This window comes from Alligator sinensis, unplaced genomic scaffold, assembly GCF_000455745.1.
Source record: "Alligator sinensis unplaced genomic scaffold, ASM45574v1 scaffold215_2, whole genome shotgun sequence".
Taxonomy (NCBI): domain Eukaryota; kingdom Metazoa; phylum Chordata; order Crocodylia; family Alligatoridae; genus Alligator; species Alligator sinensis.
Window position 1 is genome coordinate 976,613 of NW_005842400.1, and position 13,995 is coordinate 990,607.

General features: G+C 52.7%; 1 protein-coding gene across 3 annotated transcripts in view; it reads left to right on the forward strand.

The window, feature by feature from the left end:
• The window catches only part of SUN2 (Sad1 and UNC84 domain containing 2), a 22,455-nt gene continuing 8,460 nt past the window's right edge, over positions 1 to 13,995 (forward strand). The window contains exons 1-14 of one of the 3 annotated variants that reach the window (XM_006029838.2): positions 1 to 93; positions 1,322 to 1,487; positions 2,459 to 2,631; positions 3,205 to 3,339; positions 3,704 to 3,799; positions 4,511 to 4,604; positions 4,965 to 5,035; positions 5,868 to 6,004; positions 6,579 to 6,800; positions 7,248 to 7,325; positions 9,060 to 9,103; positions 10,114 to 10,279; positions 10,606 to 10,833; positions 13,636 to 13,720. In XM_006029838.2, coding sequence (XP_006029900.1) covers positions 1,357 to 1,487; positions 2,459 to 2,631; positions 3,205 to 3,339; positions 3,704 to 3,799; positions 4,511 to 4,604; positions 4,965 to 5,035; positions 5,868 to 6,004; positions 6,579 to 6,800; positions 7,248 to 7,325; positions 9,060 to 9,103; positions 10,114 to 10,279; positions 10,606 to 10,833; positions 13,636 to 13,720 — 1,660 coding nt within the window. In that variant the 5' untranslated portion in view covers positions 1 to 93; positions 1,322 to 1,356. Of the gene's footprint in view, positions 174 to 1,321; positions 1,488 to 2,458; positions 2,632 to 3,204; positions 3,340 to 3,703; positions 3,800 to 4,510; positions 4,605 to 4,964; positions 5,036 to 5,867; positions 6,005 to 6,578; positions 6,801 to 7,247; positions 7,326 to 9,059; positions 9,104 to 10,113; positions 10,280 to 10,605; positions 10,834 to 13,635; positions 13,721 to 13,995 lie in introns of all 3 variants that reach the window. The other 2 variants (XM_025211327.1, XM_006029839.2) reach the window with 2 other exon arrangements.

The following is a 13,995-nucleotide window of genomic DNA, read 5'->3' on the forward strand; positions in this document are numbered from 1 at the left end:
CCCGCCTCTCGGCCCCGCCCGGGGGGGGGCAGCAGCGCAGGTGAAGTGGCGCCCGGGGAGCCTTGGGCCTGGTGCTGACCCCCACGTGGCTTTGTGAGTGCGGGGAGCAAGGGCGGGGAGGCAAGGGGTGAAACCCCGCTTGCCCCAGGAGCCGGAGGGCGGCGGGCTGGACGGTAAGGGATGCGGCGGGGGCGGGTGAGTGTCCCTGTCCCCACGCGCCTGGCTGGGGGGACGGCAGAGGCAGGCTGTGGGGACTTGGCACCCTGTGACCCCCTGCCCCTGTGCCAGGTGCTGGAGCCGGAGCAGCCCGGGGGGGTGGGAGGGCGCATGGGCCCAGGATGTGCTTGGACGCGGTCCCTCTGCTTGGCCTTTCACTTGGGCGGGCGTGGGCTCCTCCTGGCAGTGGCACCCCTATAAAGGGCGGATTAGTGAGAGCTGCCTCGGCCTTGACGCCTCTTGCCTGGCAGCCTGCCCTGTGGAGATGCAGGGGAGAGGTGGCAGCTGCGCCGGCACAGCTCTGTCCCAAGCAGCTTCTCTTCCCGCTGTGGGCAGAGCAAGGGCACAACTGAGTGCTGAGCCCAGGAGAACCCGCTCCCCCTTTCCAGCCTGCTGGAGGTGCCTCAGGGGGCATGTGATATGGGAGTGCCAGCGCCTGTTTGCAAGGCTTGTTGTCCTGTCAGTCTCCTGGCGCTGTCCCAGTGTACCCGCCCTGCTGGAGCCATGCTGATGTCCACCAGCAACCCTTCCCCCACCACTGCTCTTAGCCCTGACCGTCGGCATCCCTGGCAGGATTCGCTTGGCTGGGCAGAGACTGCAGTGTCACGCTGAGCTCCTAGGTGACTTTGAGAGGTGCCTGACTCCAATCTGTCCAGCACGTTGTTGCTTAGGGCATGAGACTGTGTTTGAATCTCCAGGAGCAAAAAAGCCTTTGCTCAGCCCTTCTGTTGTTCCCCATCCCTCGCCCAGGATAGGATGCCACAGGCGGACCCTTGCCCTTGTCCTGAGCTGCTGCCTCTCCAGCTTTGCCAGCCCACACAGCTCTCAGGTGTGGCTAGCCATTTGCCTGTAATCCTCTAGGCACCAAATTCCAATGATGTTTTTTTTGGGGGGGGGAGTGGGAGCTGAATCCATGCATCCAGATCCTCCTCAAGGCCCTTTCCTCCTCTCCTGTCCCCCTGCAGTGTTTCCCTCCCTGTCATCAAGAGTGTGTACATGTGTGGACACGTTTTCCCAGTCCCGGGCAGGCCCCCTGGTACCAGGACTGGCCGGGACCTCGGAGTTCTCTCATGTTGCATCTCTTCTCTTCCTGCTGCTCTCCCAGGTCCTTTGGTGAGGGGTGATTGTACCTCCTCCATCATGTCTCAACGCAGCCGGCGCCTCAGGGCCACCCGCTATGACCAGGGTGATGAGGATGGTACTGGCAGCAGCAGTGGTGTATCCTCACTCTTGGGTGGCCAGCAGGTCCCCTTTAAGGACAGTACCACCAGGTGAGTGTGAGCAGGCTGGGAGGGGGAAGCTATATACCTCACTGGCACCTGTAGTTTCTCAGCAGCTTAGCTTGGAGGTAGGGGAGGAGCTTTCCCTAATGGGAATACTCCTTCCCAGTTTGCAGCTTGGCTAGCAGTCACTGAGGGTCTGTCTCTTGAGTACTCCACATGTGCCCTTGCCAGGGAAGGGCAATATGATCAGCCCAGGCCACTACATCTGTTGGTAGCATAGAGGAGCTCCTACTAACTCCATGGCTTCATAAGTCTGTTTTCTTCTTTGCAAAACCCTCCCATGGCGGCAGTGGGTAACCCTGTGTGCCCCCCTGTTCTCATTCCTCCTCAGTGGGAGTGCAGCCTTTCTGCCTATTGCATGCACTTCACCATTCCCAGGCCATTGCCCCTGACACTGCTGGGGGGAGCTCTGTGATGATCCACACCAGAACATGAAGACCAGTTCTGCATGTTACTAAAGCCTGTAATGCAAAGACCTGAGTCTTCACACCTATACTTAGGGGTCTCCTGGGGCAGGGGAGCATGTGTGTATATCTAAAAGGAAGCCCACCCAGCTTATCAGCCTCTCCTAGTCACAGACACCTGCAGGAAACCACAGCAGCTACAGAGGAAGGAAACGGGAAGTAAAGATGGGGGTAGTAGGCAGGGCGATGGCATGGTAGAGCCTGTGATTGGCCAGAGGTGGATATGTGCGTGTGTGGGTGGGGAAATTGCTGCTCCCCTGACTCATATTTTGCAAGGAGGTATGGTAGCAACTTGCTTTGTTTAAAATATGCCACTGCTGTAGAGCACCAGAGGACCAAGCCTCTCCTTGGTACTCCTCCATGCTGGAGTGGGCTGGAACAGGTCAAGGCCCCAGGAAGTGTGAACCCTGATAGGAGAGCAAGGCTGGCCCCATCTCTCCCCTTCACATTGCACCTGGCTTGTAGATTCACCCTCGTTTTCTTGCCTCCTGATAGAAACTTGAGGAAAAAGTCGAGCAGCATGAAGCGTCTCTCACCTGCCCCTACCACCCAGACCTCCTACTACAGCGAATCTGTTGTCAGCGAATCCTACCTGGGCAGTGGCAGGGGGTTTTCTGTGGGGGATAGCACTGCGTATGATGATCCTCTGGATAGTGAATCCTACTGGGGTGAGTGCTTCCTCCCATGGGTTCTGGCCAAACCCCACCTTAACTCCCCATGTCCTGGAGCAATGCCTTCCTTTTGCCCTATGGATTTATTAACTGAGTCCTGGGCTTCCTCTCCAAGCTGCTTCTCCAAAGGGACCATAAACCTGCCTGAGGTGGGCAACCCCTTGGTGCAGTTGACAGGGGAACCAAGTCCTTGAAATAGCCCTAGCCTACACAGGTTGCCCATTACTCAGGTCAGTGGCTTGGAAAGTCAAGTACACACCCCACCAACAACCCTCTCTTGTTAGTGGAGCAGTCCCAGGGTGGAGGGCAGTCTGCCTTCTGAGTGGCACTTTTGAAGCAGCAGGATCATTGCAGGGCATGGGATTGGGAGGGAGGTAACGTAAATGGAATGGAGTGATTGCTGAGGTGCTTAGGGGTAGCCATCCCAAAGGTCACAGGAGCTTCTTTGCCCTGAGATGCCAGCAGCAAACCCCATTTCCCATGCTCCGGAGACTCACTGTGGGCCTCAGGAAGAGGAGTATGGGAGGCTGTTGGCTGTTTTTTCAATGGGATCCTTTGTTACTTGGATAGGCAGGGAGCTCCCGGTGAGGAGGAGAAGAGGCACAGGAGATACGGAGTCCAGTAAAATCAATGGGCTGGCAGAGACCAAGATCTACGATACCTATGCCTCTTCTTCTGGCTATTCCTCTGAAGATGACTATGCAGGTAGGTGGACGACTCTCCCCTGGAGGTGTTTGGTAGCACCAGCGGCACTGGTGGGGGAAGAGACCTCCTAGTAAAGAACTCATCTTGGCCTTGACTCCATTGCCTGGGGAGGAGATATCTCAATTCAGGCAGACAATCCTCTCTCACAGAATTGCCTCAGATCTGGCTCTGTGACTGGGAAGTAGGCTGCTCTATTCTGCCCAGCCTCACTCCAACCTGGCTCTGTGACCAGGGCAGAGAGTGATTAATATTGACTTGCTCAGGAACAGCATCTGCCCCACTGGATCCCATCAATTCCTACCCAAAGCCAGAAGGTCTCAAAGACGTGAGACTCCACTTTAGGGCTCTTCTCTTCTTCCTCCAGGTCATCAGTACACAGACCAAAGCAGCTCTAGGTCTGGCTTCAGGAGTGCAGCCTCCCAAGTGGGGTCATTTCTCTGGCTGGTGATCACTTCTCCAGGTGAGTGTGGGGCAATGGGTGTCTCCCAGCTACAGCCTTCCTCTGCACAAACTGGTTTCATGTCCACACATTCACAACATCCACTGCTTGCAGAGGTATTGTGTTATGTGCCCTTTTAAATGGAAATACCAAAAAAATCCACTGTGGATGTTTTAAAGTTAATAAACATCTGTGTACATTAGGGGGACTCAGTACCAGAACGATCAGGATTGCTGCAGGGCAGTATAGAGAGACATTGGCATGGCTGTGAATGAGTCACAAGAGTGGGACAGCAGGTGTGCTGCAGAGTATGTCTAGAGCAATGATTCTTAGCTCGGGTGAGGTGAGATTTGTTTAAGAATGCCACAAGGAGTCATGCAATATTAGCACTTGTTAGGTGTGCAAACACCTACACGTGATTCGCAAGAAAAACCCATAGCTTTCCAGTAGGAATCAAGAGCATCAAAGCCATTCTACCCGGTTGTGGTATTTCTGAGCTCTTTGCAACAGAAAAATTGCTCTGTTATTCAAATGACAAGTGAAATTAGTTTTTGAAAGGGGTTGCTACTAAATTCAGAAAAGTTAGGGAGGGCTGCTTTGAGTCTAAAAAGGTTGAAAACCACTAGTCTAGAATGTGCTTGGGTGAACTAGAGCAGATGCATCTTCCAGAGGTGGGGAGTGGAGGAGGAGGGCTAGCTGAATGCTCTGATGCCATGTGAGGTTCTTTTGCAGGCCGGATATTTGGACTGTTCTACTGGTGGATCGGAACCATGTGGTACCGCCTTACCACCATGGCTTCACTCCTGGATGTCTTTGTCCTAACAAGGTCAGTGCTGACTGGAATACAGCTCAGAGAGATATGGAAGTGGGTTGCCATGGGTCTGAACTCTGATCCAGACATGGGAGCAGGCAGGTGCACCTGGAGGAGAGGATACAGAATTCCTTCAGGGAACTCTGTGAGATAAATGTATATCAGGCCGCAGTAAAGCTCTGAGGATATAGAGCACTTTTTCTTGGGGCTGGAATGGTAAGCAGTCCCAGGCTGGGCTGTGTGGGCTGGTGTCCAAGGGGGTAATTGACTTCCAGAGACCACCTGGTTTCTCCTGCACAGCAACTGAGAAACTCACTTGGTGAGAGTGCCTGAGTAGCTGCACTAATGCCTGCTTCCTTTTTCCTCTCTGTCCAGGCGCTATTCAGCTCTGAAGAAGCTCCTTCTCCTCCTCCTGTTGCTCCTGCTCCTGGCTTCCATTGCTTATGGTGAGTCAGCCCAGACCCCAGAAATGCTCACTACCTCCAGCCCCATCTCTTCTGTCCTGGGCACAGTGCCCATAAGATCAGGGTGGCATCCTGGCTGCTCTGAGGTAACCCTGTGGTCCTGCAAGGTCACAGGAAAAGTCTCATCCCTCCATGCTGTACACAGGTATTGTTCCTTGTAGTTGCAGGTGTGGGCTTGAAGTGGTGGTTGGGAGGATTCCTTGGGTTAAGGCTAAGCTGCAAACTCAGGGGACTGGATTCATAACCCAAGAGGCACCTTCCAACCATATGTTCCTGTGTGCATGCCTAGAAGCAGGCTGTCTTTATGCCTGGGGGCTGGTCCTGGCAGGCAGGAAATGGGTCAACATAGGATGAGGATGCTGTGAGGCTGGCCCAGATCCTCTGTCAGCTTTGTACTCATTAGTCCCTGTAGGATGTGCTGAACCCACACCCTGGCTCCCAATTTTCTCAAATTGTGAGGGAGTCCTGGTGGTCCCACATGATATTGCAAGTCCTTGTCTCTAAGCAGGGTAGAATCAGACCCCCCCCTATCCAGTGTCTCTCAAGTGTGGAGCCCTGGGAAGTTTGCACTGAGAGTCCAGCATTGGCAGGGACCTCTGGTGACCATCACTGCTAAAATGGCAGTCAAAATATTGGCTCCCAGAGTGAGAGAGCTGCCCGTGTCCTATTCACTGTGCTGAAGCCACGAAGCTGGTGGTCTCTTTCTGCATGCAAATGTGAGCCAAGAGCTGGAGCCAGTCTGTCTTGGCATTTCTAACACGTCCCTTTTGGAGTCTTTGTTTTCCTGCCAACTGGTCCTTCTTTGTGATGCCAGGTACTTGGTATTTCTACCCGTTTGGGCTCCCGGTGCTCTACTCTTCCATGTCTTCCTGGGGAGCTGCAAAGATTTCAACCCCTATTGCTGGCAAAGTTGAGGTGTCTGGAGCTGGGGACCTAGCTGCGTTTGACCAGGTGGGTGACATAAGGGTCAAGAGTGCAGTGTGGAGAGAAGCTCCAGCATTTCTGGTTATCTGCATATTGACCCAGCCTTGTCCCGCCCCTCCCTCCCCCCCCCTTCCCCAAAAACCTGCCAGAAGAGTGCTGTAGACAGAGTGGATGGGAGGCTGGGTCCACATGAGAGCAGTTGCCTCTCTCCTTGTGTCCTGAAAACGAGAGAAATGGGGACAAGGGAGGTATGTGACTGTCTGGGGCTAGGTTTGTGCATCGCTGGCCCCTGTTGGAAGGAACAAACCCAAACTGTTGTTGTGCCTATTGGCAGAACATACGATGGGCTTGGTGGGCATGTGCACCACTGCCCCCTGCTGAAGCATAAGACACTCATGTGCCTTTGTCCCCCCCTGGGCTGAGCTAGGAGAGCTGCCTCAAACCCTCGGGTTGGGGTGCCCTTGGATTTGTATGTATGCTGCTGCCCCCTGGTGGAGAACGGAGGCCATCCATGCAGCTGGGACAGCAGGGGTGCAGTGCTAGGCCTGTGTTTACCACTCTTGTGTTTTGTGTTCCTTTGGCTCTGCTCTGGTGATACAAGTCGGAGCACCATATCTTGTCTCGGTTGCAAGCCCTGGAGAAACGTTTCAAGGCCCTGGAGGCTGAGGCATCACGGCTGGAGGGGATGGAGCTGCAGAGAGGGGTGGTAGCTGGAGGAGGCCTATCCCATGACGACATCCGGATGCTCTTGGAGGGGCTAGTGAGCCGTCGTGAGGCAGCGCTGAAGAAGGATTTCCACAAAGAGTTGGACCTACATGTCCAGGTAGGGGAGCCTGCTCAGAGTCTAGCCTGCCTTGTTTGCTTCATAACAACACCCCAACTGCTTCAGTCCCTCTGCTGTGTTTGTGTAGAGTCTGAGAGTATGGGGAGCTTGAGGCCACATGCTGGGGGGTTAGTTCAGGCTGGGGTGGATCATTCTGGATGGGCCATGCTAGTTCAGTGGTGGGATGAGAGAAGATGGAACATGAAGAGGGTATCTCATGAATGTGGGATGATGGGTATCATGCAGGGTGAAGTGAGGGTGCTAGCAGAGAGGTTAGGAATGGGAGTGTGTGGGAGGAGGCTGGGCACAGGGAGTGGTTGGATGGGCTAGGGTAGAGATGGCTGGAGGTGAGGCCTGTGGGTGACTGCCCAGCAGGGGTGCAGTAGTGGGATTGAAGGTGGCTGGAGTATGAGGTGAATCTCTGATCCTCCTCCCGCCTCCCTGCAGAACAAGCTGGATACCATCCAAGCCAAGTTGCAGAAGGATTTAAATGGGTACTTAGAGAAGATCACGCAAGACTCTCAGGTAAACGGGCCTTCCCCTGGGAGAGCAGAACTGGGTACACTGCACGCTTGGGGTGTTGCATCTCCCCACTGAGATGTCTCTAAGAGAACCAGGGATGGAGCACACTTTCTCCTTCACAGCCTGCAGCTAAACCACTCATGGCTCTTTGGGTCTGTTAGCTTCTGTCGGGTAAATCTGGTAGCATTAGGTTGGTCCCAGAGCTTCTCAAGGAAAAGTGTGAGGCTGTAGGAAAGGCTTAGCAGCAGTTATTGCTGAACTAATGGCCAAAAATACTGTCCCCTACTGCTGTAGGAGACACAAAGCCCAGACTCTGACCACTTGTGCTGAGTTAAGATCCTTCACAAGTTATGTAGAGGTTGCTCAGACTTTTGGCCTGATGTGTGCTAGACCAGCGTTTCTCAAACTGAAGTTCACTGACCCATGGGGGTACATTGCAGACTTCCCTCACGTGCCCTGTATGAAGGACAGGATAAGTAGGAGGTGAAAAAAGATGAATATAAATGGAGCAAAAAGAACAACTCTGCCTCATCTCCCAGGCTGTCTGAGAGGTTTCAGTGTAGTTGTAATGACAGAAAACATTGGTACTTTTCCTTGTCTGTAATGGAGCATCACAAACACTGGTACTTTTACTTGTCCGTAATGGAGCGCCACAGACCAATATAACATGCTGAAAAGGGGGAGTGTAACCCAGAGAGTACAAGCGCCATCGCAGTGCATGAATTGCATTCTGCTCCCCTAAGTGCCCCCCTTTTAGATTCCTTTGGGGGGTGAGAGATCCACCTAGTGCCCTGCAGGATGTAACATGGGTGTTGTACAGCAAGTGGGGGATAAATATGCTGAGCCAAGTCTAGACCTGCTGCCCTGAAAGTGAGCAGTTTAATAGCATGGCGTACCTTGTGGCCAATGCAGGGCAGAGCATGCTGTTTCTAGACTGTGTGCTTCATGGACTTAAATGACCCTGAATTTGGAGGCATGAGTAAGCATGCATAAGTCGGAGCCATTTCCATATTTTAAGTGGAACAGACTTATAGGGCCCATTTCCTAAGCCCAGCGATGCATGCTGTGGTCCTGGCTGGGAGTTCCTCTTGCACTGTGTTATGCATCTCGAGCATATGCAGGTGTGTGCACACAACTCTGCCTCCCTGAAAGGTGACATGTTCCAAACCAAGAGATGTCCTTTGTCAGTGTGTAATGAAGAGGCGGAACATGCTGCTGTGAGAAATCATTGGGTCTGAGAACTTAACAAAGTTTAGAAAGATGTTGGGTGCTTCTCTTGGTAACGGCTGTGATACTAGACACCGGGCCTATGGGCCAGATGTGGCCTGTGGAACCATGTCATCTGGCCAGTGGGCACTCCCCACAGGTCCAGAAATTTGGCAGCGGGGGAGTAGTGGGGCTAGAAGGTTGAGCACCACTAAATAAGGGGAACATCTAGAGTTAAAAGAAATGGTATTGTTAGGATCCAGGGAGGGGTGTGAGGATGCTGTACCTTATGCTGGCCTGTAGCCACCAGAGATTGGATTGAGACCTAGTGTTGGAGGGCAGAGGGAAGGGGGTGGTTTTTACACCCGCCTCAGGTGCTGGCTGCTATCAGAGACGGGATACAGGCTGAATGGCCATGGGACCTGATCCAGATGGGCAGGTCCTGTGTTCCTATGTACCTCTGTTCAGCCCCTCACCACATGATGGATCTCATCCTTGCACATTTGTTTCCGCATGTTGCTTCTCTTGCAGGACATGGAGGCCCGGATGCTCCAGCTGAATTCAGACTGGCAAAGGTAATCTGGAACTTCTCAAAGGGTTGCCTGTCACTTTGATGTGGTGTCTCGTGTGTGGGCTAATGGGGCTTTTAATGGAGTGAGTAATTGGCAACCTGGGTGTGGAGAGGAACATCTCTTGGGAACCCACAGGGATTCTTATGTGATCATACAGAACCTTCCTTCACCATCTGGAAAACTGGAGTCCTGTTGTGTTTTTGATATTCCTGGGGAGGGTGCATGGGGGGGTGTGTGACACTGAGATTCTGTTGTGCCCAGGAGAATAAACCTGGGCAGGAGTGAAAATGAACTGATAGAGACACTATCATCCACGAAGGGAAATGATATTGGTGGGGGCAAGGCAAACTTGAGAAACAGTGATGCTGACGGGGATGGGGCAGGAACAGAAACTAGGCAGCTGGTTGGCTGTGACTTAGAGATTCAAGAGGGGAGCTGATGCAGCTCATGTGATCTCTGGCTTCATGTCTATGGAAAAGGGAGACCTGGTCTTCCCCACTGGGACTGTGCCAAGGAAGGCTGCAACTCAGATCTGGCTTCAACGATGCCAGAAAAATGCCCTTCCTGGAGGGAGTTCAGGGAAGAGTGACAGGAGGCTGGAGTGATGGATGGATTGAAAGCAGCGTAAAGAAGCCAACTGTTGCTCAGTTCAGTAGAACTTGATAATCTACAAGCCGGTGAAGTGTGTTAACACCTGGGGGAAGGGATTGTTTAGGGGACTTTGAGGAGGTCTCACTACAACATGGGGGATGGACCTGAGCAAAGGCAATCCCTATCTGGAGATTGGAAGAGCCTTCCTATAGAGAGAGGTCTCCCAGGCTGTGGAGAAATTTCCCAAGAGAAGTGGAAGGAGTACTTGCTCTTGGGGAACATTTGGTTGGTTTGAACAAAGTCCTCCATTGGTCTGTGGGAGGGGAGGCCTGGATCTGGGTCCATAGAAAGGGTGGTAGGAGGACCCACAATGACCTCCTACTAATGCTGTGTCTTATTACTTTTCCTGGTTTGTTCTTCAGCTTAACAAAAGAGGGGCTGACGGGAAACTTCCTGCAGGAGGTGGGCAAGCTGGAGATGGAACTGGCAGGCCTGAGAAAAGAGATCAAATTTCTGACATCCGAGCAGCAGGCGGTAGTGAAGCATGTGGAGTCACTTCCAGGACAGATCAAGGGAGTGCGGGACGATGTGAGTTTCTGACCCCAGTCAGTTCCCACTGTGAAAGCCGAGTCTGACCCCTTCTCAGTGTGGCAGTGGGCATGTCTGGGGGATGCAGGCCTTTCTGGTCCAGTCCCACTATGTAACGCCTTGTCTGCACTGACCACCACTCAGTGTCCACAACCTGGACATCTTTGGATGGACTTTGGATATCTGCAGAAATGGTGGGTTCCAGCAGACCACACATTCAGGGTCCCCGCAGCTTCTTGCCCTGTGCCATTTCCCCTCCATTGGTCATTCTGCCCTGTAGGGCAGCCCCCTCACCTGACCTGAGCTTTCTCCCTTGGTGCTTTCAGGTGGAGGCGCAATTGCCCTTGTGGATCGAACAGTTCTTGTCACAGCCGAGGAAGGATGATGTGGGCAGCCTGTTCCTCCAGCGCGAGGAGCTGCAAGATCAGCTCCAAGAGATGGAACATAGAATCCTCGCCAAGATCTCTGAAGACCAGCAGATGTCTGCACAGGATGCCAGGGCCAGCGTCAGGGTTGCACTGCAACAAGGAGGAGTCATGGCAGTGACGGAGGAGGTGAGGGGCAGCCCCCTTGATAGTTCACAAGGGCAGCCTTCATGGCTTGTGGGGAGGGATGTGAATGTCTCTCACTTACATGTCACAACTGCATTGGCCTGCATCAGGGTTGTCTTTGCTGGCACAGATGCGTGGCTTAGACAGCCATCATGTGCTTTAGTGTATACACAGGCAAGTGTGTGTCTGTGTGTGCAGATACATGTACATGGCTAGGGCATGCCAGGGCATATGTGGGAGCTGGTGTATGTGTGCATATGGTTTGGGGTTGCAGGCAGTGTATATATGGTCACGCTACCACCCCAATGTGTGCTTCTGCGGGGTCACGCCCCATCCTTTCTGTGTGGACATGTACTAGGGCAGATGGGGCTACTGTAGAAAGAGGTTTGGATCAGGGTTATGGGATATCAGGCATTTCCTGCTGCCCTTTTGGTGACTTTTGTTACTGCCAAAACCTCAATAATGACATGAGTCTGGGCTGCTTTCACTGGGATCTGGTTTTGCTTGTTGCAAATCCAGAAGAAGCCCTTTTCTGAGTTCACTGAGCACTCACAGATTTTGAAAGGAAGTGAGGTGGCAGCTTCGAACATTTACAGCTTGTTCTCCAAAGCACTCAGAACTTGTAGTACTGCTGAAATCATTTGGAGCTTCAGGGATTCAGCACTGTTGATGATGAGACACTGTATAATCCTAAACTTCCCTTCAGTGAAGGCTTGGAAGGACAGGCCGTGCAGGCCTAGTGCCAAACTAGGGCTAGCAGAGCTGGGGAGAGATCCCAGACCTGCAAGGCTTTGGGCAAATAATGCTATCTGTCCTGTCTCTCCATTCCCCATCTGTAGCAAGGTACTGGTGTTCCCTTACCACTGCCCTGTTTTGTGTGTGTGTCTACCACCCTTAGCGCAATGGGAGCCAGGTCATATTCAGGGAATCTCAACACTCTGCTACTGTAACACAGTTAATGGCAAACTTTTCCTTTATTCACATTAGTTTTTAAGAGGAGTGTCTCAGAAATGTTTTCAAATAACAACCTATGAGTATTTTAAGAGGATAAAGTGAGCCAGTGGTGCTAGGATGTGGTATTTGAAGTGCCTCCTGCTGTTTCTTATGAACACATGCAAAGAGGGAAGAGAAGAGGCCAGGAGGAGATAGGAGAATACAGCCTCCATCTCATCTCCTCTCATGCCTCCAGAAAGAGCTTTTGGCACAAGACTTACAGAGCCCATCATGGCCCTGCCAGGCAGTTGGCTGGGTTGCTTTCATTTCCCCCTTACTAATCTGTGGGAGGTGGCAGGAACCTCCTTGAGACTGGGCAGGTTTTGGCTTTGCAAACTGACTCAGTTTAAGGTTGTAAAGTCAGCATTATGTTGGCCAGCTAAATCAGACTCACTTAAACAGCAAGTGGAAAGAGGTGGAAGTAAGGAGGTGGATCCAGCCTTTTTCAGAAGGAAGTAGGAGCCATAGGGTCCTGTCTTTAAGACTCAGCCATGGGGATGAGGATCTCATGTAGGTCATCGTCAGGGTGGCAGATCCAGGATTTCCCCAAGTGGGATGCAGGCGCAGCAGTCTTCACTGCAGGGGTGGTTGCACCTGCTGCTCCCAGCTTCCTGCTCTCCCACCAGTGCAGGCAGACTGCCCCTCAGGAACCTCCTGGGACCCTTTTTTAAGTCCTTAAAGCAGGTGAAATTCCCCCTCCTTTCCCCTTCCTGCTCAGAGACTCACCTTTTCTCCTACTTCTCCCCCTCCCCTGCCTGCAGCTGCTGCTCTGTCTGGGGCTGGGAAAGCGCCAAAGCCAACTAGGTTGATCAGGGGCTGGGTTCAGTTGGGGGAGGGACAGCAGCAACAGGGCAGCTGGGGAGTAGTTCCCCCCAACACCCTGCTCAGTCCCAGAGCAGGCACGCTGCCACTGTCTCCATCCCCAGCTGAACCCAGCCCCTGTGTAGGGAGTAGAAATGGCTTTTGTACTTCCCTGATCCTGGGACAGCAGGGAAAGGCAGGCAGGGGAGAGAGCATGCCTTTGAGCAGAAAAGCGAAGAGAGGGAGGTGCTTCACCTGCCTTAGGGACTTGAAAAAAGATGTAGGATCATGAGCCAAAAAGGCCATTGGAACAGCGGTATTTGTTGCTCTTGGCATGTCAAGGTAGTAACCATAGTGGTCCTGTTCTTGATGTGGTGGTGCTGGAGCTCCCTGCTGCTCTGAACAAGCTGATGGGATGTTGCTGAAGAAGAAATGCTTATGAGAATGTGGTTGCCCCAGCCCATCCCGCCTCCCCAGCCCACCAAAGACAAGAGGTGGCTGATGTCTGGGCACTGCCTTTCAGTTGAAGAAGATTCTGGTCTTCTGGCTATAGAAACAGAATGGCCTTGGCGGTCCCTTTAATTTAACAAATGCAGTTGGCATTGGTGCTGTCCTTTGAGCACCCAGCCTGAGTCTTGTACAGTGGGCATAGGGAGAAGAATGGTCTTTGCACCTTTCTTCTACTTTGCACAAGTTAAGTAGTGGTGGGAAAGTTCAAGTCAGTTGCCTTTGTGAGACAAAGGGAAATGTGCAGAAGGCCATGGCGTGCAGCGGCGGTACAAATGGGAGACCAGATGAAGGTGCAGGTATGTAAACATGTGGTAGGGGGTTGCACATGAGGGACTGCACTGATGGTATGACTGTAGTGCGTTTGCTTCCCCACCACAGTGTTGGGCATGTATGTAAAGGCTGAATCTCTGCTGGTGTGCACAGGGATATATCAGCAGAGGGGAGAGCAGGACTTTCCTGCCCTGGTATTCAGCTCCGTCACAGCCTCTGTTTGTGTTGCAGGAAGTTCATCTCATTGTGAACCGAGCCTTGAAGCGCTACAGCGAGGATCGCATTGGCATGGTTGATTATGCCCTTGAGTCCGCAGGTAAGTGAATTTGTTGCCTTATCACCTTCCTCCTGTGAGGGCCCCTGAGAAGGGAGATCACGCAGCAGATGCTACTGCTCTGTTGATCTGCAGAAGGCCTTGTAGAAGACTTCTGGTAGCTGAGCACATGGCTAAGCACCTGGATGCACTAAGAGGGAGGGTATGAGATTGTCATGGGGCAGAGAGGGGAGGAAGCGTGTGGCAGTGGCTTGTACCTGTGCCGAGAGGCATTGACAGGATGCAGCACACTTGTGTTGCAGTACAGTGTAGTTCAG